Below are 27,945 nucleotides of genomic sequence, written 5' to 3' on the forward strand. Positions count from 1 at the left end.
TAGCATAAAATCTGCCCTAATTTTGTTGTATTAGAAACCACCAATAAATATAAGCAATGCTTTCAATACTCATAAGTATAATTATCATTAATCTGCAAATATAATTAGTTATATAGAAATGAACCTTAGCCTAGATTCAATTTTCTAAACTAATATAAACAAGGTAGAAATTAAGTCAGTGTGAATTTCCTTCTCTTGAAAGATAGCTATCACTGTTCTACCAACAGGACCCTGGGAAAAGTCGTCTTTCCTTTATTAAAATTTACTTACTGTTTTTGCTTCAATAGGCTGAGCCTGTAATTCTGGACTTGCGAGACCTGTTTCAGCTCATTTATGAATTGAAACAAAGGGAAGAAATGGAAAAAAAGGCACAAAAGGACAAGCAGTGTGAACAAGCAGTATACCAGGTATCTATGTGTGCTTAGCTTATTGCCAGTCAGAGGATAGTGGTAGGGGTTTCAGGATCATGCTCCACACGGACAAATGGAAAGGCAACAGCTCTCACTGTGTCAACGTAGGGTTAAACAGTGATGGAAATTGTAATACTGGGAAAGATGAAAATCTTAGAAACATGAAATGATCTACTCATTTCCTATCGGGAGTGTTGCTTTGAATTAGAGTGACAAATTTTAGTGGAAGCCAGCATGTTGGGTAGATCTGTTTTAAGAGTGACTGGTAATTGTAGCACAGTTCAAATTTTGCTTCAGAATGTGTCATCTTAAATAAAATCAGACAAGGTGCAGCTTTGATTAAAAGTTACCTTGTGCAATAACACAACAGTTATCTGTAAACTCAAAAAGAAATATCTATTTTTAACGTACAATGAGCTCATTTCTTTGCTGTCCTTTAATTTCCGAATACAGTCTTGTTTCTCTGCTGTTTATGTTCTTTGCTTTTACTGCCTGGCCTCTTTGCTGTAGACAATTTTGGAAGAAGATGTAGAAGATCCTGTGTACCAGGTAATTTCTGAAGCTGTACAGATTATGTTTCAGAAATAGTTAGATATACATTATCCTATTTTCAGACACAGGCTACCGTTGTAACAAAGTACTGCTTTTTAATACATTTTAAGTAGAGGGAGAGTTTTAATACATTTTAAATAGAGTAGTACTTAATACATTTTAAGTAGAGGGAGAAAAATCTCAAAGCAGAATATTTACTAGAGACTATGTTCTAAATAATAATACTAATATGTAATATTACAATATAGGATGGAAACATTAAATACTAGTTTAGAATGTCATTTAGAAACTGAATTGAAAGTTTTCTCTCCAGAAATAATGACACATCTTTGGGGGAAAGGTAACGAAAACATAAGCTATTTTGAAAACAACAAAGAGGGTGAAATCCTGGCCCCATGGAAGTCAATGGAAGTTTTGCCATTGACTTTCCTGGGGCCAGAATTTCTCCCAGAGCATCAATATTTGTATTGGGGGAAAAATGGAATTGACTACTGTAACCAGTTGATTTGCTGTATTCGCAGTTTGGGTCTTATTAAATAATAGAGCCTAACTTTAAAGCCCAACGTTATTCAGACTATGATTTCTTCCAACTTAATGGAAAAGGTGATGAATTTAGAAATACACCAATATATTTACATCCAGCAAGTCAGTCAGATTTTTAAAAAGACGTCGGCTGTTGTGCATACTCACTCTAATGTTTTGCTGGAAACGTAGGATCCTAATAATGTGAAATGCTATTTCATTTGAGGCTAAGATTTTCAGAAATAATTAGAGACTTCAGGTGCCTCTATTTATGCATGCCAGCTTAATACACTTTAAAGGAGCCTGGTTTCAGGAGGGTGAGCTTTCAGTGAAAATCAGGCCCCGTTGAAATGCCCCATAGGAGGCATCCAAAATGGAGACAACCTTAATCATTATTCACTTTTGAAAAACTTGGCTAAAAGTTTTATTTTGAAAACCCTAAACAGTAAGGACTGTAAAGCTGTAACCTAAAAAAAGTAAAGCAAAGTAGCAAACTATTACTATGAAACTTGTGACATAAGCATCAAACTGTTCTCTGAGTTTTGGTTTAGCTTTCTTATTCACTACTAATAAATGTGTGTGTGGGCGGGAATGATGGCTATGCAGCCCAGAGGCCTGTTCCTGCTTCCATTGAAGTCCATGTCAAAATTCCCGTTTACTTCAATGGGAGCAGAAACTGGCTTCAGACTGTATCCCTAGTGAGAAAGCAGCAGGAAGTTGATCTAATAATCATTAAAGAAGAGCCAGGTCTGTTTTTTTGCTCTTTCATTAAAAATAAAACAATATAACTCTGTGCTTTCCAGCAAACCAGTTATCGTTGTGCCAACCTATACTTTGAACCTGTTTCCTTAATACCTGCCTGTGTTTTTTTGTTTTGTTTTTTTTTTTAATCTGGAATTCCAAATTGCCTTTTTTCCCTTCTGTTTCATCTTTGACCTTTCCTCTTTGGCGGCTGATGTAATAGTACATTGTGTTTGAGGCTGGACATGAGCCAATCCGTGAGCCTGAAACAGAAGAAAACATATATCAGGTATAAAATGGCTACATCTGTGTTACTAGTGCACCCAATGCAAACATTTAGCAAAGCACATTTCATAGACTGAAGTTCACTTTTATTAGTTTTCATTCACCATGACATTTCATCCTCATTCAAGTTACATAAATAATTTTTACAGTCTCAGTATGCTTTCAAAATGTATCCACTTTATCTTTGGTAACTGATGTAGGGTCCTAAACATTATGCACTCTGTATAGTATGACAAATAGTAGATTCCTTTCTTTCCTTTTAATCTGCAATGTTTTTTATAACTGCATCCAGTTTTACAACATGCATACACATACACACACAGCCCAGTCCTGCATTCTGTACTCTGACAAATCTCCCATTGATGGTAATCTAAAATACCCCTTTTGTCATTCAGTCCATCCTCCAGGGGTCAGTGCAGGACTTATCAAAAGATTATTTAATTCAGTTTAAATCACAAACAAGAGCATATCTGGAGACAGAGAGATCTCTGTTCTATTAAAAGAAATTACAACCGAAAAATCAAGATTCCAATAAATCCTTCTTAGGGTGGAGAGTTACAAAGTGCCCCAGCATTTTGTTGGGATGTAGTATAGGTTGATCTGGTTGTAACTCAAACCTTTAAAAACAGACACAAGTTGGGATGGAATGGAGGAGGAGGGGAGGGAAATTAAAAGAAAAAAAGAGAGTAATGAAAGAAAGAATGAAGAAAAGAATAGAAGAACAAAGGAACAGAATGGGATTTAGGCCAGAAGAGAGAGGAGTAAGAAGGTGGAACACAAGTAAATGAGTGGGATTTAGCACATTCTGTAATTTAATCATTGGCTCATTAAGTTCATATGTTCATTTAAGCCTACAAAGCTGTGTTGTTCTCCCATTACTAACTAAAATAGGCTATGTAGCCCACTGCCAGTGCGCTAAAGCCACTCAGGGTGAATGTATTTTCCTGCACACACAGTGTGTTAAGTTTGGAGATAAGCTAGGACAGGGTCCTCAACCCTTTTCTTTCTGAGGGCCCCCCAACATGCAATAGCCACGGCTCACCTGTGCCACAAGAACTGCTTTTCTGCACATCCTGCTGATTAAAAGCCAGGACCGGTGTTAGGGGGTAGCAAGCAGGGCAATTGCCATGGGCCCCATGCCACAAAGCTAAGTTGTTTGGGCTTCGGCTTCAGCCCCGAGTGATGGGGCTCGGGCTTCAGCTTTCTTGTTTATTTTGGCAGACTCCTGAAACCTGCTCACATCCCCTCAGGGGGCCCTGGACCCCTGGTTGAGAACTGCTGAGCTAGGACATATGGTTTGAAGTGTAGTTGCTGTCTGAAAAGTGACCTTATTTAAAATTCTCTCTGTAAGTGTCATACTCCTGCTTACCCCATAATTTTCATATCAAATGCATGCAGTCAGCTTAAGATATTTTGCTTGGTGGTGACCAAAATGCAGAGCTGTTGAAGAAGTCATAGAATATCTGGGTTGGAAGGAACCTCAGGAGGTCATCTAGTCCAACCCCCTGCTCAAAGCAGGACCAATCCCCAATTTTTGCCCCAGGTCCCTAAATGGCCCCCTCAAGGATTGAATTCACAACCCTGGGTTTAGCAGGCCAATGCTCAAACCACTGAGCTTTCCCTCCCCTCATAAATGTATCAGTGAAGCCAGGGAAGGAAGGTGAAGGAGATCCCTAAGAAGTGTTAATAGGTGGCTGAAAGGGAGTCCTGGTCAATGGTATCAGACAAGGCACTGAGGTTGAGAAGAATGAGAGAGAGGAGCCCATTCATACAAACGGCAGTTGCCTTTCCAGGAGCGATGAAAGCCAGACCAGACTCAATCAAAACCATTTGTTCTGAGGGACCTAGAGAACGTGAATGAATAACCATTGTGTTTCCAAGGTTTTGCTAAAATGGAAAGAAAGGATGGTAAACCAGGGATGAGATCTGTATTGATCTGGAAGTGCTGCCTCTGCCCTCTGAGTCACCAGTGAATTGTTCAAGGCTTCATTTGATAGAAGCTGGACATGGTGAAAGTTTTCTTTCCTAAGTGGTGGCAATGAAAATCATGCCAGTTTCACCTGTGATCCCTTGTACTTCTCTACGTTTACTACAGGCAATACACTGAATATGGCTAGCACTGCGATTAGCTAACCACAAATCTTAGTTAGTTATCTATTGCAATAGACAAACACTGAAGTATCACCACAGTAGAGTTTCCAATGGCCATGGCACTCTAGTCTCAATGTACCTTATGATTTCCCTAGCTGCTGTAAATCTAGGTGCTCACAACCTTCCGATTACACTTACATCATTGAAAAAGCTGTTTCTTTTACAGGTCTTGACGAACTCAGAACCAGTCAGTTTAGTATCATTAGTAAGATTCCTCTGAACTAGATTCTTCCTTGTTGCCTAATTCTTTCTGTCTCCTACAAGTTACTGTTTCTGTCCATACTTAACTATGGGAATCTTGCAAGCTCCTCATTGACCTGTAACTTAAGCACTCTGAAATGACACATCCTCGTTGCCTGTAATAAGCAGTGTACAAGACAGACAGGCCACAGCGATGTTTTGACTCAAGGCAGTTTCTCTCTGTGGTGGCTGGCTCCCCAGGAACAAGTGTCCTCCATCTCAGACATTTTGTTCGGTCTTATTCACCCCTTCTTTTTGTGGTGCCATCCTGCTTTTGCTACCTAAGGCCGTTGTACAAAGAGTTCATTTTCCCCCAAGTACAAAAGGTCCCTGAGTGGTAGTTAGTTAAATAAAAAACTTAAACATTAAATCTCACTATTGGGATAACATTCCACTGTTTAATATCACTGAGCTTGCATTCTCTTATTAGGCATGGTTTTTCTATTAATTTCTTTCTTTGACTCATTACCCCAAAGTGTGTGTGTGTGCTTTTTCTGTGTATTTAATCTAATCTAATCTACCCATGTGTTTCTAATGCACTAGTTATTGTGGGATTTGACCACCAAACATGCAGGAGTCCTTTCTGTACTGGACTTTTCATCACATTTCCTTACCCGACAGCTGGTTTTATGTTAGTGCCATCATTTTTATGGACTGGGGCCTTTATTAATTAATTTCATATTATTTATATAGTATCACTGATCTTTATGATGCTTTACAGCCAAAGATGAAGGCAAGGTCTGTACTCCAAGGAGCCTGCAGTCTAAGGGTATGTCTATATTACCCACCAGATCAGCGGGCAGCGATCAATCCAGCGGGGGTCGATTTATTGTCTCTAGTCTAGATGCAATAAATCAACCCCCGAGCGCTCTCCCATCAACTCCTGTACTCCACCGTCACGAGAGGCGCAGGCAGAGTTGACAGGGGAGCGGCAGCAGTAGACTCACTGCAGTGAAGACACCGCAGTGAGTAGGTCTAAGTACGTCAACTTAAGCTACGTTATTCACATAGCTGACGTTGTGTAACTTAGATCAACCCTCCCCCCTCCTCCCCCAGTGTAGACCAGGCCTAAGGGCTTGTCTACACTTACCGAAGGATTGACCTGCGGCTATCGATGCATCAGCGGTCGATTTAGCGGGTCTAGTGAAGACCCGCTAAATCGACCGCAGATCGCTCTCCCGTCGACTCCTGTACTCCACCTGCTCGAGAAGACTAAGGGGAGTTCACAGGAGAGCGTCTCCCGTTGACGTTGCATAATATGGACCCCGTGGTAAGTATATCTAAGCTATGTGGATTTGAGTTACGCTATTCACTTAACTCAAATTGCATAGCTTAACTGACTTTTCCCTTTAGTGTAGACAAGGCCTAAGCAACAATAGGCATACAGCAGAATATGGTGATAGGGAGGGGAAAGGGAAAACGTGATGATTTATGGGAGCTCAGATCAGTTATGTTGTGATTCATGTAATCATCATAATTTCATATACTCATATTGGAAAGGGGGTTTGGATAGCCAGAAAGTGACCCTGCCAGAGTAGATTAGTGTTGGAAAACATGTTCAGTATAATAATTTTCAGAGCGATTAGGAGGAAAAGAGGGAGAGTGACTAGGAGGAAGGAGGAGACTGTTCCAGGTATTAGGGGCAGTGTGAAAAAGGTCCAGAGTCTTGAGTAGTGTTTTTGGAATTTTTTCCCATGAAAAGGTTTTCTGAGGGAAAAAGACCTCTTTAAAATTTTTTGTTAATATTTGAATCAAAATTGTATTCCCAAGGGTTAGTGAACATTTTCCTGCATGCGTGGGGCATACATGGGAGCTGAGCTGTAGGCAGGGCAGTTCAGTCAGAATAGAACAAGTCTGAACTTTGATGTCGAAGGAGACACAGCCTTCACTTTTATAGAAGGCAAAAGAGACTGTAAGCTTCAGGGTTATGTCTAGGAGGAAAAGGTGAGTAAGGGAGGGCAGAAAGGAGGAGGCAGTATTATTTGTGGCAACAAATAAACAAGGTGTGGATCACTCTTTTGGCAGTAGGGAGAAAGAGGAGAGGACAAATTGCAGAGAAGTTCTGAAAGGAAGAGTCACAAAACTTAACGAGAGCTTGGACACGGGATAAGGTAGATACCGAAGAGTCTAAATGTGACCCCATGATTGTGACTCTCAGTAAAAGGTAGGGTAATGCCGCTGTCAAGTGTGAGATAGAAAGGGGAAAGCAAGAAGGTCTGATTTAATCTTCTACAGCCCTGCAGCAGGATCCACTGTGGTTTGCTAAGACATCTAACTTCCAGGGGTGCCTGACTCAGTAGGATGTGGGCACAAGGTTGTATCATGTTCTTTTTCATTGAAATATATGATGATTAGGAGCTAGGTGTCAAAGACCCTAATGATTCCTGGGTGGGGGTATTTAAATGGAATGAGTCCAAACTTTTCTTCCCCCGAAAGAAGTGAAAATTGAAATTACAACTTCTTTAAAAAAGAGTGGTGAATCGTTCAAATACTGAACACAGTGCAGCGCACCAGGGCCTTTACAATTGGTATATGCAACCTTTGCTGAATCAAATCACCTTGTTCCAGAAGAAAGGAAAACAAGAGAGTGTAATGGGCAGCACTGGTTTACATTCAAGAAAAATATCCTAGTAACGATACAGCAGCTTCTCAGGTACTGTTTGTACCTCTCTCAAGGAATAACAGAACTCCAAGCAACTTGTTAAATGAAAATTCTTGGTTCCTGATCTTTCGGTGCAACATAGCAGTCTGCCAATGGGTAGACGGTTGATTCCCTTAAATTGAATTTCTCCATTATTACTAACTTCACACATCTAATGTGATGGATTTTTTAGTAGAATGGAGGGCACAGTGAGAGCACTATGGGAAATACTTATCATTGGTCATTCTTGAAATAGAAATAGGAAAATTCTTGAAATAGGAATAAAAAGCAGCTGAAAGGTTTAGGAGAACATGTCCCATTCTCTTTTGATGGGACTTTGCTCTTAAATCTCTTAGGTATTTTTGATGAGTTCCTCTATATTTTCTTATTTAAAATGCATAGTGTTTCTTGGAAAATGACACTATTATAATAAAATGTGAGCTTTGTGAAAGTGTGAATGGTTGGGGCTGACACCCTCTTGGACTAATTTGGAGGTTGTGCCATATATCACTGGATAGGTAACTTCTGATAAATTTACAGTAAGATTGTGGACTTGACCTACTGTATCATCTCTCTCAGAGTATTTGTTCTCTTCATGCTTATATTATATAGGCAAAAAAATAGATTTATTTAAAGATTTACAAGATGTTTTATTAAATTTGTGAGGATTAATTTCAGTAGTAAAGCTCATTGACTTCTAAAACGTAACCTTCTTCCAAAGAACAAGGATAGTCAATATAAAGGTGATACTAGTATATTATATGTACAGGACATTTGTTTCACTATTAAGTTTGGTATTTCCCATTTACAACAGGCTTTCAGTGTTTTCTAGAAGGAAAAAACAATCAGATTTAAAAAATCATAACTGATCATAAAAATCATAGCTCTCTTGGATTTACTTTATAAGCAGATAGTGCCCAATCCCTTTCTCACTCATGCTGTAGCTGAACTCCACTGACATCAGAGGAATTTCTCCTCACACATTATAAATCATGACTGTCAAGCATAGGAGGAGAGTTGGGCCCAAACTTACTAAAGTACAACAGCCTGTGCCCAGGAGAAGGGCCGATGACTTCAGTTCCCTCGTTATGCTTCTGTAAATGCTGCCCCAGACTCTGAAAGGACATTTTCCCTCTCATCAAGAGTTGCAGAATGCTAGGTCACACATTATATAGCGGCCTGTGATTAGCCCCACCCTAGGAATATGGGTGTTTACTAGGCTTGGCAAAATATGATTTTTTTTTATTATTTTGACAGATAATATCCATGTTTGTTTTTAAGCTTTTTTTTTCAACTTTTATCTATTTAAATTTTCAGTTTCAGGAAATTGTGTGAGGGTCGTATAATTGCTATTTAATTACGGTTCGACATGGAGATTCAAAAACTTAAAGCTGTATCACCATTAAAACACAAATTGTCAACAATTGTCAAATTGTCAAAATATAAAAAGTAAATATCCTTAAGTCAAATGCCAATAAGTTCTCAAGCAGCATTTTTCTTACTTTGCCTATTTGTACATTTCAGCCATCATCAATGAAAATATTTTTTCGTTGGGTCATGTGTGTATGATGAAAACAGCATTTACTGATAAAAATTTAACCCTTCCAAGACTAGTTGTTGTTTTTTTCTGATTAACAGTAATAAATTAGGTGAGGCAAGGACATTAATATTGCTGCTGGCCGAACTGATAGCTCCATTAAAAAAGCTCATCTGAGGAGAAAATGGAGCCCTGGCCCAAACATGACTCCCATTTTGTACCCCCCGACCCGTCCTAGAAAAAAGCAAACACTTATGTAGAAGAGGGATGCAAAAGCACCTTAACTTCGTGGAAATTCATACCCAGATGCAACTTTGGGGTGTTCAAAAACCAGATCCAAGTTTTGCCACTCATGGTCATCTCCTCTGAAAGACATTCCCTATATTAAAAGGGATCATTCTTGATTTCAGTCACATAGAATGACTTAATTCTTTTGTAAAATACAGGTAACTTAGCTACAACTTGCAAATTTTCCAGACTCCTACCTCGATGATGATTGTGCATTTGATTTACTGTCACAGGTTCCGACGAGCCAAAAGAAGGAAGGTGTTTATGACGTGCCAAAAAGTCAACCTGTAAGTGTAAGTATTTTTCCTGTTTATACAAGGTAGAGGTGGTATGTGGCACAACTGCTTTGACTCTCATAGTTCTCTGGAGTGTATGGTTCCTTCTAGCATTGTGATTTTCAATGTTCTGCAATACTAGTACTGGTTCAATCCCACTGGGGAACCTGGGTGAGCCATTCAGTTAGGGCCCCTTAATATGTACATATTTATTGAGGTCACCCTACTCAGATACCTACAACCTCCTCCTTCCTGATCTCTTTTATTCACGCTCCCCCTTCTAACCACTTGTAATGCAAAATCTTTCAGTAAATGTATAAACCTCTGCAGCTTGATCCGAAAGAGCTAGTTCTGGTAGGCTTATCAATCTCTGTATCTGACCCAACCACCACTAGAGAGGGACAGAGCACCATACTTAGTAGATGTGGGTTGTATTGCCTTCCCCCATACTTACAATTAAAACTGTACATTGTATAAAGGTTTATTAAATTAGTGAAGGACAACTGTGAACGCGGGGGCCAGCTGGGTTGGAAGTGAGGAGAGGAGCATTAGGAACAGACAGAAGGAGTCAGAATTCTTGGGGTCTTGATGCAACATCTGCAGCCTCTCAGAATCACCCCCTGGCAAATACAATAGGCTGATGTGTAAAGAGTGCAGAAGAAGCTTCAAATTAGACAGTGACCAAACATCAGGAACTTGCATAAAATTACAGTTCTGTAAACTGAAAAAAGCTATATAAAAATCCCACTTAACATGTGGCACAGGAAAGCAATCGTTTTTAATAAAGCCAGCTTCTTTAGTAACTTCATATTGTAACCTCTGTACAATTGCAATACAGAGATATAGGTAATTGTTATTGGTCTGAACAACAGTGAGCAGCTCCAGAAGGAAATAGTCCAAGCTCAGATGACTGAAAAAAGGGACCTCATTTAACAAATCTTCCAACTGACAGAATCTTTGCTGTATTTAGCATGTTGCTTTCGTGGTCATTACTAGCCATAATCAGCACAGGGAGGTTTTCCTCCCACCATTACTATGTGTAATTTCCACCATGCGGCAAGCTTACAGCATGTTACAGACCAATAAAGACTGCTGGGTTGACCCTCCTTTTCTTGTTCCTTGTGAAGGTATTTGCACTTGTGTAAAGTGGGTGTCACTTGCTACCAGATCAGCTTGTTATCATTTTGCATTCACTCTCCATAGATGCACATGTGCAAGGCAGTGTAGAATTGTCCCCATATCCTTACCCGAAAAAGGGCTAATGACAAACAGTAAGGGGAGTGGAAGGACAGGGGCTTTAGTGATAAGATTATGCACTGGCTGAGGTTAATGAGGCATGCATCTTGAGGGTTGCACAGGTTTGGGCTGGTTTTGTGTTTTACGCATAAAGGTAGGTTGAGAGGCAATTTAGACTAGTAGACTTCATGGGAAAAGTGTGTTTTGAGGAAGGATTTGCAGAAGAGTGCAGAGGTGCAAAGATGAAAGGTCAGGAAAGGGATTCTAAGTCCAAAATGCCCATGGGCAAGAGAGTGCAGAACAAAAATGTCTTCTGTACATCTTGGGCTGAGCACAAAGAGCAAGATGGGAAGTAAAGAGGATGGTGGGAGCTAAGATGTTACACACAATCAAACAAAGAAATAAAACCCACTCTAAATAGTTTGTAATAATCCACTGTGGGTGATCCACTTGTTGCTAGGCTAAATATAGTAAGACAATTCTTGTTGAATAATTAAGATTGTTGTGGGCAAGGAATAGTTATAAATTCCTCAGAGTCCAGTGTTAGAATTTTCTATGTAAGTTTCTAGTTGGGGTTTTTGTGGTGGGGGTGGGGGGTTGATGACATTTCAGACTGACTTTGTATATTGGACTCTGCTTAGGGTTCATGCAGTATGAAAGACAGTACAGTATTCTTGCTAAAGTCTTCACAAAAGCTTGTACAGTAAAACCACCCTGGTAAAGAGGATGATTTTGTTAAGATGCTGGGCTCTGAGTTCAGCCCATGACGACATATTGCAGCTCTCAACTCCATGAAGTTTGTTATTAACTTTCACTTTGGCCCGTTCTCAGTAAAATTCAAAATAATTGGACCTGAAAAACACAGTGTCAGTATGCACTTTAATATAACATAGAAAAGAAAAAGAAAATGGAGGCATTAAGTAAGAAATAAGTAGCCAGGACCTTTCACCTTTCTATTGGTTTATAAAATAGAAAACCGAGGCAACTATTAAAATCTGTGTAATATTCCACTACACATCTAGTTTTATTACTCATCTTTCTGCATGCAAGACACTTTGTTATGGAGATGCTTGCCATGATTTTATTTTTCTATTTATAGCTGTCCTTATTACATAAACCTCTAAAATTCAATTTGTGCTCAAATTACCCAGCCACCTCTACTTGATTTAGACATACAAGGACACTTTCTTTATTAGTAAATCTTGCTTCCATTAATTTCTTAAAGGCTGAAATAAGGGGAAAGTTTTCTCTAGTTTCTAAAAGATATTTGGGATTTTGAATTCCCTCTTCTTACTTGTATAAACAGCCCTCCATAAAAATGCAGCAGATTTCACCTGAGCTCAAATGGATGGACTGGGCAATATAGACAAGAGTCTATTTCCAAACCCAAGTATTTTTGTCTCATGTGGTTATTGATCCGGAAGGCAGCAGTTGTTGGAACAGGGGATTGAGAGTCAAAATTCTGGTTTTGTTGACAGTTTTGCCTCAGGGCACAATGTGTGACCTTATTTAAATTATTAAAGGTAACACTAAGCGATTTAGAAGCCTAATCCAGTTTTCAAAAGTGATGTCAGCACATATGTAACATAGACAGACCCCAGTCATTGATGGGCGGGATCAAACCTGGGATCTCTGGAGCTTAGTGCATGAGCCTCTACTGCATGAGCTAAAATCCATATGCCTGTTAGCAAAGGCTGTAGAGCAGGCTCATTAATCTCTCTCTCTTTCTCTCTCTCGTTGCCACTAAATGGGACAGAACACCACATCCAGGAGGCGTGTGGGTTACACATAGAAGTCTACACTGTCTTTCAGTGAGACTTGGCTCCCAACTCTTTTTTGGAAATGAGACTTAGGCTCCTAAGTCACTTGGACATTTTTGAAAAATTTGCCCTTAGCCCCTCTGTATTATCTGTCTGCCCCTCTGTAGGAGGATTGTGATGACATCTACTCTCATTCACAGTTGTGTTACAAAGCTTAATTAATTAGGGTTGTATGTATAGGCTTTGAGACAAGAATATTATAATGCTTTGCGTTGTGTAGTGTCTTTACAACCTTAAGTCTCGTGGCATGCATGTGAGGTAAGTATCATTATCCCCAATTTACGGATGATGAAAGTAAGGCACAGAGATGTGAGGTGACTTGCCTAAGCTCACACAGAAAGTCAGAAGGAATGCCTTGCTAATAACAGATTACAAATCTCCTCATACCCAGCTCTGTAGACAAGCCTCCCTCTCAGACATCCTGGGCAGAGGTTTCTTTATAAATGTAAAGTGCTGGGATTAGGTTTCCTGTGCTCTCTCTCCAGTTCTTTGCTGCTTTCCCTTTGCAGCAGCTCCTGCTCTCCCGATATATCCCCATTCCCAGACATGTCTCCTGCCTCTTTAAACATTCCTTCCATGGCTTTCAACTTCCTCCCTAGGACCCCTATCTTGTGGTATACCCTGTTCTCTCCCTGCTTCCTTTCCCAGACAAACCTGTTTAGAATGGATGTCAGGCAAATCAGGCTTTCCCCGAATGATATGTTTTTTTTAAGTGGGGTGTACGCCACTCAGAAATTGTGGCTCAGCATTTGAAATTAGCCCATCTAAAAGTACTAGTTGTTTAATGAGCTCCTTTTCTCATAATTTTCCACAGTCTTCCCATTATACATACATGTCAGGTTTTACCTGTCATGGTGTTTTTAGTAACAAGAGTCAAGCTGTAAATACCCTTCACTAAGCTTGTCAGTCAAGTCACAATAAAACCTACTTTTTTCATCAATGTGTCTAAACTATCTGCTTACAATTTTATGCAGGCTTTCAAACAACTCATCTTACTGCCATATAAAGATTCAGAGCCTGATTCCCAGCTGCCTCACATATTGGGTATGAAACATTTTTGGTGGATGGGAATTTTTTTAAAGAAAGAAATGGATGCATACTATGGACTTCTATGGATTAGAAATTCTGTCAGTGGTTGCTATAGACTGATGTACTTTTGTGCAGTGTGGGCAGTATGCATTGACAGCATGCGCTCGATGTGAATTTACTGCCTTTAGGTCTAATGGTAATACTGGTGTGTAATGGAAGCGCTAAACGCGGTATAGTTTCAGCACTGAAGGTGAGATGTAGCTGTGAGGAGTCTTCAGTGGTGAGACTCACACTGTAGCAAAAGGCCATTATTGTAACAGCCTCTCCACATTAGAGTGATTTGTTTCCAGTCAACACGTGAATACCATCCCCTTTGTGACCTATGTCATCAGCCTTGTGTCACACTGTACATGTTTCCTTGCAGTGTTGCTAGGTGACCTCTACCAGTGTGTATCTTACCATATGCTGCTTGCATCTGATGTTTTACACTGCGCTGTCATGTCTTTAGTCGACTTAGATTTGTTTTTCCTGTAGTTTGGATCCAGAAGTAGACAGATAGCATCCTAGAAAGCATCTGCATTCATTGTTGTCTGGCACTGGGTGCAGCTGATTGAAATGAGGCAAAAATCTTGTCCTTGTTTGGCACAATTATTTTGTCATGCCATTGGAGGTCACATTTATTTTGCTAGGGCTGTGTGTTAGGTCCATTGAATGGCTATTACAAATCATGGATGTTATCCATGATTAAAATACTTCCACATTGTGGGAATCCCACAGAAAATTCAGCTACATTTTAAGTGTCTTTTTCATTCATCTTATAGAGGCCAACAGGCCTGATTTTCCACTGCCTCGCGCTTGGTTCATTCACTTACACCTTTGCAAAAGGAAGGAAGAAGGTCTGACATGGTAATCTTTTGCACTTACTTTGCACTTGTGTAAATAACCATATAACATGTGAAGCAGTGGAGAACTAGTCCCCACTATGTTCTGACGTGTTTCTTAATGATACCTACAAATCCCATTATGACTGCTTTTCCTGTAGCAACACAGAACTAACATTGCTATCGTTAACTATGCAGATTCTATAGGAAAGTCCTGTAAATTTTAATGGGGATTAAACCAATCAGATTTTGTAGAAATTACCTCCAAAACCTGTTGAATTTAATAGAGTGATCTCCTATTTTATTGCCTTTTGGAATCATTGTGTATATTTCTGTAGCAGAGATGTACTTTTCTATTAAATTCTATAGTGTGATTGTAAAAAATATTCCCTATTACATTCTGTATGACTTTTCCACAAGGCACCAATGGGAGCTTTCTATGGTAAAAGAGCAGAATTTTACCCCCTTAAACCATGGGGCAGAAAGTCGTGGTCATCATAAAGGTCATCTTCCTAAATAGGACCCACGATTTGAAACAGAGGGCCAGATTTGGATATCATTGATGTCAGTGGCCAAGCCCTCATCGAGATTTTGCCCTTAGCTAGTAGCATTTGAAAGGAAAGGGAGGAATGTTAATACAGTACATACATTATTTCAGAAGTAAACAGAGCAGCTTATGGGTTTCCTGCAGCTCATGAAGTTCTACTCAATAAAAGAATAATTAGTTAATATTTGTAATTGCTTTGAAGATTAGAAGTACCATGAAAGTACTAATATTGTGTTTTTATATGCTGCAGTATGGCCCCTGGGTGCCCTTACCTTAAGTACGAAGGCACCGTTTACATGGATCCCAATATCTGGTGATCCAGCTGGATCCAAGGGGAAATTTAAATAAGACTCTTTGTCACTGAGACACTTGCCATCAGCTTTGTAATTTATGGCTGTGCCTGTTATATAAATCTCTAGAATTCTTTGTGGCCAAATTACCTTTACCTCTAAAATTCATTATATGCCAGATGACCCAGGTGACCTGTGTCTGATTTAGGCACACAAGGACACTTTATTTAGTAGTAGAAGTTGCCTCTATTAATTTGCTAAAGGCTAAAACAAAGAACATAAGAAACTCGGGACGGCTCCGCTCCTGAAAGCCCTTTTGGGAATTGAGTGTTCCCTTTTCTTTTCAGTCTATAGAAACAGAACACTTTCCCCTTGAAGCAGGAATAGATGGGACAGCAATCAAAGGCAGTCTCTTTCCAAATGCATATCATTTTTCTGTCATGAGCAGATGTAGCACAAATGGGATTTGTAGTCTCTGTGGCGTCTACCTCCATATTAGAGTTAAGAGCAGCTATCATGCTCTTGGTTTCATTCTTACAACTCTTGCACTCCTAGTAAGCTGACCATAGTGCCATAGTTAGGCAAACTTTGGATGCACCTCGTACTGTATATGTGATGTGTACCAAGTCGTAGACTGGATTGTGGGGGTTAAGACTTGGAGCTCTGCATCCCTCCCAGTTAAGACTTCCTCAAACAAATAAGGGTCTTCCTTCACCCTTTTCACCTATATATTGTCATCCCCAAGAATGTTGGAACACTCTGGATCTACAGGTGATAGACTCAGAAGTTGGATTGATTTCCCTAAAAGAAGGGAGGGAGGTGGGACCCAATCCACTGATGAGTCCAAACTTGCCCTGTCTCCTAGTATCCGGAAGCTTCTTTCTGCCCACAGCAAAACCCTAATAAATTAGCAAGTGCACAGGTGCTAGCTACCTGGGAAATAGCCCATATACCAAAGGTTGATATAAAAGTTATTTTGGTTGGCAAATAGACTTTACCTTAAACCAGGGTTCCCAAACTTGGTTTGCACCTTGTTCAGGGTAAGCCCCTGGTGGGCCGTGAGACACTTTGTTTACCTGAGTGTCCGCAGGTAGGGCCGCTCGCAGCTCCCAGTGGCCACAGTTCGCCATTCCCGCAGCTCCCATTGGCCAGGAATGTCGAACCGTGGCCACTGGGAGCTGCAGGAGGCTGTACCTGCGGCTGCTCAGGTAAACAAAGTGTCTCGTGGCCCGCCAGGGGCTTACCCTGAACAAGCCACTAACCAAGTTTGGGAACCCCTGCCTTAAACCAATAGATCTTACCTTAGCAAACATGGTTCTCAAAGTGCTCACTCAATAAATTGAGTTCTTTGACTCTCTGTAACAAAGAGGTTGGTATTTTCTTTTAAAGTCTTTTATTTTTGTGGATTTTACAGAATGGCAGGGTTAAAAGAGGAGTGTTTTTTTAAACATATGCCTACCAGTTTGAAAATCCATTTCTTAGCATAAGTCAAGATAAGAGATACTAATTGAGAAGCAATCCGGGGGATTAAAATCAACGTTTTTGCCCCCATTTTATCTGGAATAGAATAAAAATTATAAATCTTGGCAGAATCTTCAGTGGGAGGAAACATAAAGTGCTAAGATTTATAAAATGCTACCCATCTTCTCAATTTGAATATATGACAAATTGAGAAACTGAAAACTTCACCTTGTTCAAGTTGTTTTGATTTTTGGAAGCACTTTTGCAAAAAGTAAGAGGAAAAAAATCACAAATGAGTATCATTTATAAAAGCAGCATTTACTGTTGGCTCTAATTTTCAAAATAATAATTGCAATTTCTTTACACACCGTGCATTAAGACAGATTTATTATTACTTCTAGCATTTCTGTTTGAAGAGACATAGCACTTGTACATTGGCCATTTGCAGTCAGTTTGATTTAGTGTTTTCCCCTTTCCTCCTGTTGCCATTGTCTACACCCATAGCTTATCTACACTTCCCTCCCAGGGACAGTTTTCCAATGTGAGCTATGTTTAGTTTCTCAAAGGTGCTATAATCAGTGCAGTTTGTTTATATCCTATTGTGAGAGCAGTAACTGAGTTGGAAGTCTTTCAGTAAACATTCTGTAATGTAGTTGTTACACTACGATGATTATAATTTCCCTATGGTACAATGCTTCATAAGAAAGGAATACTGATGCATGTACAAAATAGATGTTAGTAGTACTTTGGACCATCGTTTTAATTTTGTTTCTTTAATGGCATATCAATTTCTGTTCACAGTCCAAGTGGTTGACTATTTTTTTTAATCTTAAAAACTTGACAGAGATAGTGTATAATTGGATTACATTTATTTTGAACATATGTCAGTATTCCCTTTTGATTAAGCATTGTACCATAAGGAAATTATAATCATCATTGACCAAGTTAGCATAGATGTCATACAAGATACAATTACTGTTACGCAATAGAAGAGGGAAAGATTTCAAAGTCCAGTCTTCTCTGAAAATGTAGATTACTGGGAAGATTTCACTTGCCTCGATTTAGGAAGGTCTTTAGCTAGGCCGGGGCTCAGGCCAGAAACTCTGTTTCTGGACTCAGATCCTGATTTCCTGCAACCCCCTTGATCTGATGCAACTTCCTGTGCACCCTAGGGTGCACTTTGGATTGACACCCAGAGGGGTTCACCTGGGATGGTGGGGCCTGTGGAGCCCCATGCCATGAGTCGCAGCACATGGTCCTCATGGGGATAGATCCCTAGTGTGGGGCTGGGCAGGGCTGCTGACCCCTCAGGGTGGAGGTCTTTTCAGAGAAGCTTGTTTACAAAGGAGCACACTGCTATATTTGCTATTCTCTCATCCCCAAAGGGGAACTGACCTAGGTGGCAGGGTCAGAATGTCACAGGGAGTCACTCCTGTCTGCATGGGCATCCCCTTTGAAATGTGGGTGCAGTTTTACAGGAGTCACTTAGGTCCCATAAACCTTTATACCCGATCCCAAGAAGATGTGGGAGGGCACTTCCCCATCCAGCCAGGTTTAGTACCACAGTTCAATCCAGTCCATGTGGGCCAGACTTTCTCAGGGGGGGCTTATTTTCAATATTTTCCTCCTGCCTTCAATCTCCAGATCCTCAAGTGTAGGGGGCTTTGTTCCTTTTACCCCTGCTGGAAGCTTCACGTCCTGACTACTGGGCCCTGCCTGGCACCCATGTAAAGGAACTGTTAATACACACAGGGGTCATGCTGTGTGGTAGGAGAGAGCGGGCATGCTGATGTTCTGCCTAGGGTGGCAGATTATCTTGAGCAGCCTCTGACTGCTATATTTATGTTATCTACAGAGAGCCCCATCCTGCATATCTTTACTCATGCGAGTAATCCCCTTGGTGCCAGTGGGAGAGCACAATTGCATTTGCAAGTTCAGATCCTGAATGTGTCCATAAGCCATAAATTTCCCATCTCCAACATTCATTCTCAAAACCCTGTAACAGCTAGCATATCTTTGCTTAGTAATCTTTCTCTGTTTCCCTATTCATGTCGAGTATATGTTCTGGAGATGTGTGATAAAGTTTTGGGTAGAAAAAGCATCATTATAAATGATGCTGTTTTCTTATCTCACTTTTTCAGAAACCTGCTTTACTGGACAATGTTAGTTATTGAGGTCAAAGAAAGAGCTCTTAGAAGTTTGTTCAATTACAAGGTTATTTTACCAGATACTTTTCCTGACTTCAAAATTATATACGGCTGTGTATAACATTCATAGTTGTGTAGTTGAATGAATTTTAAAGTCGTGACAGTAAAAAAAAAAAACGTTTTGGCCATAAAAAATAAGACAAAAATAAAGTAATTTCTGAATTTCAAATGTGTCCTAGAGAAACTGTTAAAACAAAACCAAAAAACACCGGCATTTCTTTTAGAGGATTTAAGGTAAAGTTTTGAGTATACGGATCTGTTATTTTCAAAGAAACACAGTTTTTCCTTTCAGAGATAAGTACCATTTGTGACAGGGTCGGGCCAGATGGCTATAGGAGAGTGATAGAAGGCAGATATATTAGCCCCAGGTTAAGTAGGTCCTTTTTCCCTGGGTAAGGTAACAAGGAAGGTTCCAGAACAATCAGAAACTTTCTGGAAACAATTAAGGCAAACAGGCTGATTAGAACACCTGCGGCCAATCAAGAAGCTGCTAGAATCAATTAAGGCAGGCTAATCAGGGCACCTGGATTTTAAAAAGGAGCTCACTTCAGTTTGTGGTGTGCGTGTGAGGAGCTGGGAGCAAGAGGTGCAAGAAGCTGAGAGGGAGAAGGCATACTACTGGAAGACTGAGAAGTACAAGCATTATCAGACATCAGGAGGAAGGTCCTGTGGTGAGAATAAAGAAGGTGTTGGGAGGAGGCCAGGGCGAAGTAGCCCAGGGACTTGTAGCTGTCTTGAAGTTGCCTGGGAGTAGTTTTGGGCAAATATTGCAAAAGATTTACCCTTAAAATCTGCAAATGAATTTCCTTTGGCTGAGCTTGTGCCCTAAGTTGTGTTCGCTTTCTATAAACATCCAAGCAAGTGCAATTTACCTGCACAAATTCTCACAGAATTGTAATGTTAAGTTCAGCAAATCAAATATATTTCTGCCAAAAATGGTATATTTAACACAATAGAGGAACAGTGAGGCAGGCAGAGATCTGACTGCATCCTCCATAATTAGGATCACACAGTACTGAGCACTGAGATGGTATCGTGCTCTTTGCCACCAAGTTTTATTTCCTAGCTTAGTGCTTTCAGTGACTTTCAATTTAGGCATTCAGCATGAGGATACTACTCATACATCTTCAAGTGTGTCCCAGCAGCACTCCCTGTGATCAGTCTCCATGCCTGCATTGCTTGTAGCACATGTACAGCAGGGAACCAGCAAGCAAACAGAGAGCACAGAGAATGATCTGATGATGTGGAAATAGCCTGAAAGGAAGGAAGGGCTGATTTTGGACTTACAGTTGCACTGCGTTTCACTGTCACTGGGCTTGCCCAGCTTTGTTCTTTAACATGGAATTTTGCAGGATGTGTGCCCAAAAGAGAAATTAGTTCCCCTTGATACAATGGGCCTGATTTCAATTTCATGCTATTTCCATTGACTTCTATGGAGTTGGTTTGGATTAATTGTGATTTACATTGGTATAGATGAGATGAGAATCAGTTCCATTGACTTTTTCATTTTTAATTGAATGGTTAAGTTGTTCATGCTTTAAAAAATTCTCCCCGTATAGTAACCGTTTCTGATTAACATCATTTACCAGCCATGCCCCTGTTAACATCCTCATGGCAACATATAACAGATGACCATTATAGATCATACCAGGTCCTTTAGTGGTGTTCATGGCAAAAGTTAATAATAAAGTCTTATATGATGTGGTGATTCTATGGAGTCACTATCACTTTTCTTCATGTTTTTAAACTGGACAATAAGAATTTTAGACAAATTGGAGGGTATGGCATTGGATGATCTAGAGTTAAGCTCCTTAGTTTATGCAAGTGACATCATACAACTGGCAGACAATGTTTGAATTAATGCTTATACTCTTTGCAACCTTGGAAAATTGAACTTATGCTACTTTGTCTCCTTAGAGTTGGTTGTATCTTTGAAAAGAGACAATAGATAATGTGCTGAAATGCAGCAGCAGTGAAGTAGTAGAACAAGTAGAACCTTATATTTACCTAGGAAGTTTGATCAGTGCCAACAGGTCCATCAAGCAGGTCCGTCCCTAGCGGGGTGCGGGACCCGGACAAATCACCACCCGCCGGTGTGGGGGGACCCGCTCTGCATTGGCAGCTGGGCTGGCGGGATGGATCTGGGCTGGCGGGACGGATCTGGGCTGGCGGGACGGAGCTGGGCTGGCGGGACGGAGCTGGGCTGGCGGGACGGAGCTGGGCTGGCGGGACGGAGCTGGGCTGGTGCTGGGCTGCCTACTGCTGCTGGCAGTTGACGATGCCTACTGCGGGGCTATTGTTGGTCACAGCGCTACGCTAGCTCAGATCTCTGGCCAGGGCTGGGGACTCTCTGCACCGAAATGTGAATGGCCAAGCCGGGCGCTGTTTCCGCTAACTGCCAACAAGATGGTGGGCCCTGCGGAAGTGATGGATTCGTCTTCCAGCAGTGGCACTGAAACATTTTTAATAGAGGGGTGGAAGCCGGGACCTCGGGGGCGCTGCAGCATCGCCCGCACACCTAGTTCCTGTGCCTATGTCTTCCGGGACCGACCGTGACAGCCAATTGCGCCGGCCCGCGGGGCCCAGAGCAGTCACCCTGATTCACCCTACCCAAGGGATGGCTCGGCCATCAAGGATGAGGTTAAAAGGAGATGTTCCTTAGCTACAACTGCTGCACAGAAACTGCAGAAATTATGGACTAATAGAAACACGTTTGGTACCAAAATGAAAATTTCTCAAACCAGCGTGCTAACACTCTGTGGGCTGGAAGCAGCTGCATTAAATGCAACTGACATCAGAAGGCTGGAGGCAGTAGAGATGAGAGTTCTTCAAAAGATGGCAGCTGTCAAGTGGAATGATTTTAAAACAAATGAAGTTAGAAGGAGAATAGCAAGTGAAATCATGGTAGAGGATTGGCTACAATCAGAAAGATTATAATGGTGGAGGTACCGTGGAAGATGATAAGAAAATAAAATAAACACAATGAAGGTTAGTTTGACGTAGAGGCTGATCACTGACTGTGATAGAACACTGTATGCCAGGACATGACCCGGCTGGGCTTAATGGAGGAACTAGCCATAGACAGGAGTGAATGGTGACCCTGAAGTGCTCTCTGTGTTTGTACAGATGCTCCAGGATTAAATGATGATGGTGTCTGATGCATTGTAATGTCTGTGCATTCAGATAACTTTAAAGGCAGATTCACAAACATCCACCCAGTTTCTGCATTATGGAAGCTGGATGGAATTTTCACTGTATTAGCCTCTGAAAAAAACTCCAACACAGAGAAATAGAAAATTAGAGGTAGAAGTTTACCTGGCATTGTTTTCCTATATATTATTATATTTTCTTTACGCAGTAAACATTAAGCTGTATCATTTTCTGTGACTTTAAGAAATAATATAGAACATAACTTTGTCAAAGAGTAACATTCTTCTGCTGCTACATAAAAGTCAATGTGACTATGAGGCAGTGGAGTGTTGGAGTGATCAGCGCATAATATGAAGATGGAAGGCAAAGGTGGTATTACTCCATTTTTGGGCTTCCCCAGTCCTGGATGGTCCTAGAAAAGGGAGTCACCAGCTGGCTGTCACAGTTACTGGGCTGACTGCACCTCTGACCCCTCCTAGTGTCTTTGAGTGCATCCCTGCCCCGATCCGGTGTCAGGCCTTGAGCCATCACCTCTCTTGGTGTGGAATCACTCATGTCTCCCATTCTCAGGCTGGTCTTGGGCTGCAGTTGCCTGGGTTTGACCATAATTAACTCAGCAGACCTGAGTTAGGTTCAGTACCTGCGATTCTGAAGCTATGACCACTGGCATTCGATGACCAGACAGCCTTCTTTAAGCCAAGTATTGTTTATTTGGAACTAATGCTTTTCTGAGGAAACTATCTTAAACCAGACTATATTTACATTTACATTTACCAGGTGTCTATCCATCTTCCACCTGGGTATCCTAGTAGATATAAATTGCATACAGGCACCCCAAGACCCACAGGGCATTGTTTTAAATCCACCAGTCTTTCAGTCATACCCCCAGCCACGCCAACACCCACATGCAAATGGCGTGTCTACATTTAAAACACCACACGACTGACACACGTAGGTAACCAGAGTTAATTTTCTAGTGTAGACCAGGCCTCATAAGGCTACGTCCCGCGCGGGTGTAAATTGCACAGTGTAGCCGCTCTTTGTCACCGGGAAAGAGCTCTCCCGTTGACAAAATAAAATCACCCCCACCAAGGGTCAGTAACTTTGTCGTCAGGAGAGTGGCTCCCACCGTTGAAGCGCTGTCCACACCAGAGCTTTTCATCATTAAAACCTTTGTCATTCAGGCAGTGTTTTTCTCACACCCTTGAGCGAAATAAGTTTTAACGATGAAAGTGCAGTGTAGACGTGGCCTAACTGTTTATAGCCCTTTGGTCTGTCCGTTCGCACTAGTGGCCAAACAAGTCTTGCAACTTCCTTGGGAACAGGATGCAGGATCATCAAGTCTAACAGATTTCCAGTTGTCTTTTCAAGTATGTGCTAGGCTGTTCTTTCTTACCTTTCTTGTCTTCCTGGGAAGAGCCCCCATTGAATTAAAGCAATATAGGTGCATAATAAACATTCCACTAACCCAATGTAGGTATACAGTCCATCTCAACAGGTACGTCTCATACAGTATTCATAAATTATTAAGGCACGTCCAAACCTATTACACAATGCATGGTAAAAGGTATTCGAATACAGTGCGTTACTATTTCATGATGACGCCCTTGGAGACTTGTGCAGGTCATCCTATACAAGTGCCAATACAACCGTTACACCACACTATTATGAATTGACATATGTGAAACCCCATTTTTTTATCCTATATGATTACACATGCATGGACTTCAGGAAAGTATCACCCTAATGCAGAATTCAACATTGCTGGGATAAATAAAGGGCTTGATTCTCAAGCCTGGTTATGGCTCCAGTACTGCTAATCCCTAGAGTTCAAAAACCAGGAGTGGCTTAAAAATAAGTGTGTTTTTTAAAAAATAATCAATTCTGGGTTATTTTTTATTTGCCTCTGGTTGGGGGTGGGAGATTGAGTCTTTAGGGTACTGGAGTCGTTTCATGTTTCCAGATTTTTCTCTGTAACCACATAGGCCTGTAGCTTAGCTTTTAGTACCAAAAAAAAAAAAAGGAGAGAGAGAGAGATTCTCACATCACCACATGACTCTAGCAGTTGGAACCTTAAGAAAGCCACCAAATGTCATGGAACTCACAATACAGACACAAGAACTGACACTGTGGCCCCTTTATGCCACACAGGTGCCATAAACATGCTATCATCCAGTCAAGAATTCCCCTGGCATCGGGGAATACTCGTGTGGTGCATGTGCTGTGTCCGGGCCCTTCGCCTGTTTCCCATTCCCAGCTTAGGGGCAGGGAAGATGTCAGAGCTCTGCTCCACTGATGTAGAGACTATGAAGGGGTCTAGAACTCTCAATGGAATTAGAGCTGAGGCTGAGGTTAGCCCTGAGACATTCAGCCAGAATCAGCTCCATTACACTCTCTCAACCTCCCACCCCCTTCCTGTGCTGAACAGAAATCTGATGCAGGCCAGAATCTGCCACAGTATATACCAAAACGTTGGACCTCATTTGTGTGTTGGCATTTAAACTCTGTCATATATATGCGCATACACTCTCATACACATACACCAGGGTAGCAACAGTATATAAATCTACAACTGAGAAGGGGCTGTTCTACAGTACATGGTAAGAAATACTGTATATTAAATTCTCTTTGTATTCCAGTGGCTACGTACAGTGAAAGTGAACTCTCCGGGGTGTTGTTAGCACAGTACTTAAAGAAGGACACTCATTTTTCTAGAGTGTGAATATCAAGCCCTGTTAGTACATATTAAATATAAATTTAAATGGCAAGCAGGCTGTGTCAACTCTTAAAGCCATGAGTAATGTGGTGACATTTAGTTTAACTGCTTAAGTGGCATTTCTGGGCTTCCAAAGTTTTTTTTAATATTTGTGACATGACTACTCATTGTAAATGAAAAATGGATTGTTCTGATAATACAAAAAGGGAAGGAAGAAACTGATTTTAGCGGTTTAAAACGCTAAATATTGAGGTTCACTGATGCATCCTATTTGTGTGTTTTTTGTTTTGCTCGGGATACAAGAAAAACAATGTGGTGACCACAGGTTAATACCTGATAACGTGGGCTTTCTTTATTATCAGATCTCTTCAGGTTTTAACCTGCTTCATTTTTAATACACTTTCTAAATTCATAAGCCACTCCCAACCTCAAGGGTGTTCAGATTTGAGGAGTTGTTTAGCCCATTATGAATATGCTATATGATATTCAGATCTAAGCCCCAAATTCAAATGAGGTTTTGGTCTCATTCCTGTTTTTAATAATAATTACAGTAGTGTGCAAATGCCAGTCACTGTGCCATTGGGCCAGTCACTGCACAAATAAAGGAAAAAAAAGTCTGCCTCAAAGAGTCAGAAAAGAAAATTGGAGAAGGGGTAATGATGCAAAATAACCAGGGTTATTTTAGGCACATGTTAGTTCCATTTGTATTTTCTAACAGGTAAATAAAATAATTGTTTTAGACTAGTTCTGTGTGGGAAGATCTCTGTGTAGAATAGCTTAAAAGGGAATTTTTAAAGACTAGAGAGTAAAACTTAAAAACGAAGGAGAAGTTGTTAGGTACTGTATATGGGGATTGGTCCTGCTTTGAGCAATAGATGACCTCCTGAGGTCCCTTCCAACCCTGATATTCTATGACAGATAATAGTCACCACTTTGGATTCTTGATTGACTAGAGTCTATCAGAGGTAAACACCTAGAATGAATCTTTCAAATTGCATTTCCATCAAGAATAAACACCTATGGCACAGAGGGAATTCAGAATTAACTCAGCTTCAAATCAAATGAAATAAAATAAGCCTAAAGGAATCAATACACATATTTAGATTATCTGAGGAAGCCTACTTTGTATGAAATACTAACAAATGAGAGGATAATTATACTCAAACACTTCTTAAACAACCCACCAAGTGTGTCAATTACTCTTAAACTTACCCCATACCTCATTTATTGCTATACCATTTACTTACAAAAAACATTTTAACCACCATTTATACATAGCAATCCCCAGTGAACTAACAAAGGGGCAGAGGGGGGCAGGAACAGAGAAACAGGCTGAGAGTACAGCTGCACTGCAGCTGGAGGTTTAATTTCCAACTCGGATTCACAGACACACTAGCGCTGGTGGAGTTAGCATACTTACTATAACTCTGTAGCTGTGGTGGCATGGGCTGGCCGCCCAAGTACTTACCTAGCGTCTCGGATGGATTTGCGCTCAGATGGCTAGCCCAGGCCATCACCTGCACTGTCCTGGCTATGCTGCTATTGTTAACAGGATAGCTTGATCAAAGCTGGTACATGTGCATCTATCCAGCTGCAGTGTAGACATGCTCTAAAGATGGAGATTCAAGCCAAAGCTAACGTAGCTGAATACATCTTACATCATGATCTGAATCTTGCCAAGCTCAAGCTCAGGTTTACTCCCCCAGTGAGAAATGTCCAAAAGAAGGACCTCTCAAGTGGGAGAACTTTCCTTTGGACATTAAAGAGAGTTTTGTCCCAGGGGACCAACAACAAGAGACCGTAGCAGAAAGGGTTTAAGGAGAGAAGCAAACTGTCAGGAACCAAGTCAACTAAAGATAAACATCAGCACTTGAACTGCACCTGAAAGTGATCAGAGAACTAGTGCAGTTACTCTGGGCCAGATACTCATATGGTTTAAATAGATGTAGCTCAGTTGGAGTCTGTGGAGCTAAGCCAACCTACAGCAGTTGAAGATCTGGTCCTAAGTTCTTTTAGCAACCTGTTCCATTAAGGTTAGCAACTGCATTCTGCACCGGCAGAGTAGGCCAGATTCTGCCCTCGGTTACACTTGTGTAAATCCGGAGTAGCAGCAATATGCTATGTGGAGTTACTCCACTGTAACTGAGAGAAGAATATGGTACATGGAGTGCTCGTCAAGATATGACAATCTTTACCTGTGTGTGAATTCACTAGAGATGGGCCTGGACCAAAATCCCAGATCCAAACATTCCTGGACTTTTGGGAAGTTCAGACCCAACTTTAAACATGGCTCAGCTTTTTACAATGGGTTATAAATAATAAATAAACTCCCAGATGTGCAAACACTTCAAGTTTTGAGAAATTTTGGAACCTGACTCAAGCATTGTGGCTCATGCCCATCTCTAAAATATACAATGGGGACGCTGAAAGAAGTTATTTTGCTTCTACAGCTGTTAGCAGTCTGAACTGTAAATTGCCATTTAAGGAAACATCTGTGTATATAATGTTGAAAATTCTGAAAGCTTAAAATATTTAATATGCATTTGATTTGAAATATATTTAACAAGATATAAATATTTCATAAAGATACAAACTGAAGGACTTGACGTATGAACTTTAGTGGCCAGCTAACTTCAGAATGTGAATAGTTCAGGTCCTTGCCAGGGCATTTTCAGGCAGAGCATCTTTTTAACTGGGGCACTGAGAATCTTATCCTGTCTTACCGAGAATTGGTCTTCTATGTATTGCCTTTTTGGTCTCCAGGTGTCATTTTGCTTTTCTTCTAGTGCCCTGCTGGCTTTCTTGCATCACTCACTTCAGTCTCCTGAACTTTATATACAAAGTTAGCTGAAACACAGTCAAGCAACGTCAGTTCAATGTAAGAGCTACTTTAAATTATTTACTCCAAACCAGAGGGTCTGTTCCTTATCACAACTTGTACAGACAGACGCCTTCAGACTCAACAT

At 40.8% G+C, this 27,945-nt stretch overlaps 1 protein-coding gene and 1 long non-coding RNA gene across 29 annotated transcripts in view; one reads left to right on the forward strand and one right to left on the reverse strand.

The window, feature by feature from the left end:
• Positions 1 to 27,945, forward strand: part of DAB1 (DAB adaptor protein 1) — a 758,910-nt gene that overhangs the window by 699,567 nt on the left and 31,398 nt on the right. For 22 of the 28 annotated variants that reach the window (XM_073357552.1, XM_073357549.1, XM_073357567.1 and 19 more), the window contains 4 exons: positions 288 to 407; positions 921 to 959; positions 2,449 to 2,514; positions 9,601 to 9,660. In XM_073357552.1, coding sequence (XP_073213653.1) covers positions 288 to 407; positions 921 to 959; positions 2,449 to 2,514; positions 9,601 to 9,660 — 285 coding nt within the window. The remainder of the gene's footprint in view (positions 1 to 287; positions 408 to 920; positions 960 to 2,448; positions 2,515 to 9,600; positions 9,661 to 27,945) is intronic. The other 6 variants (XM_073357572.1, XM_073357575.1, XM_073357577.1 and 3 more) reach the window with 4 other exon arrangements.
• Positions 17 to 27,920, reverse strand: LOC140916233 (uncharacterized). Its single transcript, XR_012160471.1, has 3 exons — positions 27,703 to 27,920; positions 26,448 to 26,588; positions 17 to 2,488 (listed from the first exon to the last, which is right to left on the reverse strand). It is a non-coding gene; the product is annotated as an uncharacterized lncRNA (long non-coding RNA).

Source organism: Lepidochelys kempii, chromosome 8 (genome assembly GCF_965140265.1).
Source record: "Lepidochelys kempii isolate rLepKem1 chromosome 8, rLepKem1.hap2, whole genome shotgun sequence".
NCBI lineage: Eukaryota > Metazoa > Chordata > Testudines > Cheloniidae > Lepidochelys > Lepidochelys kempii.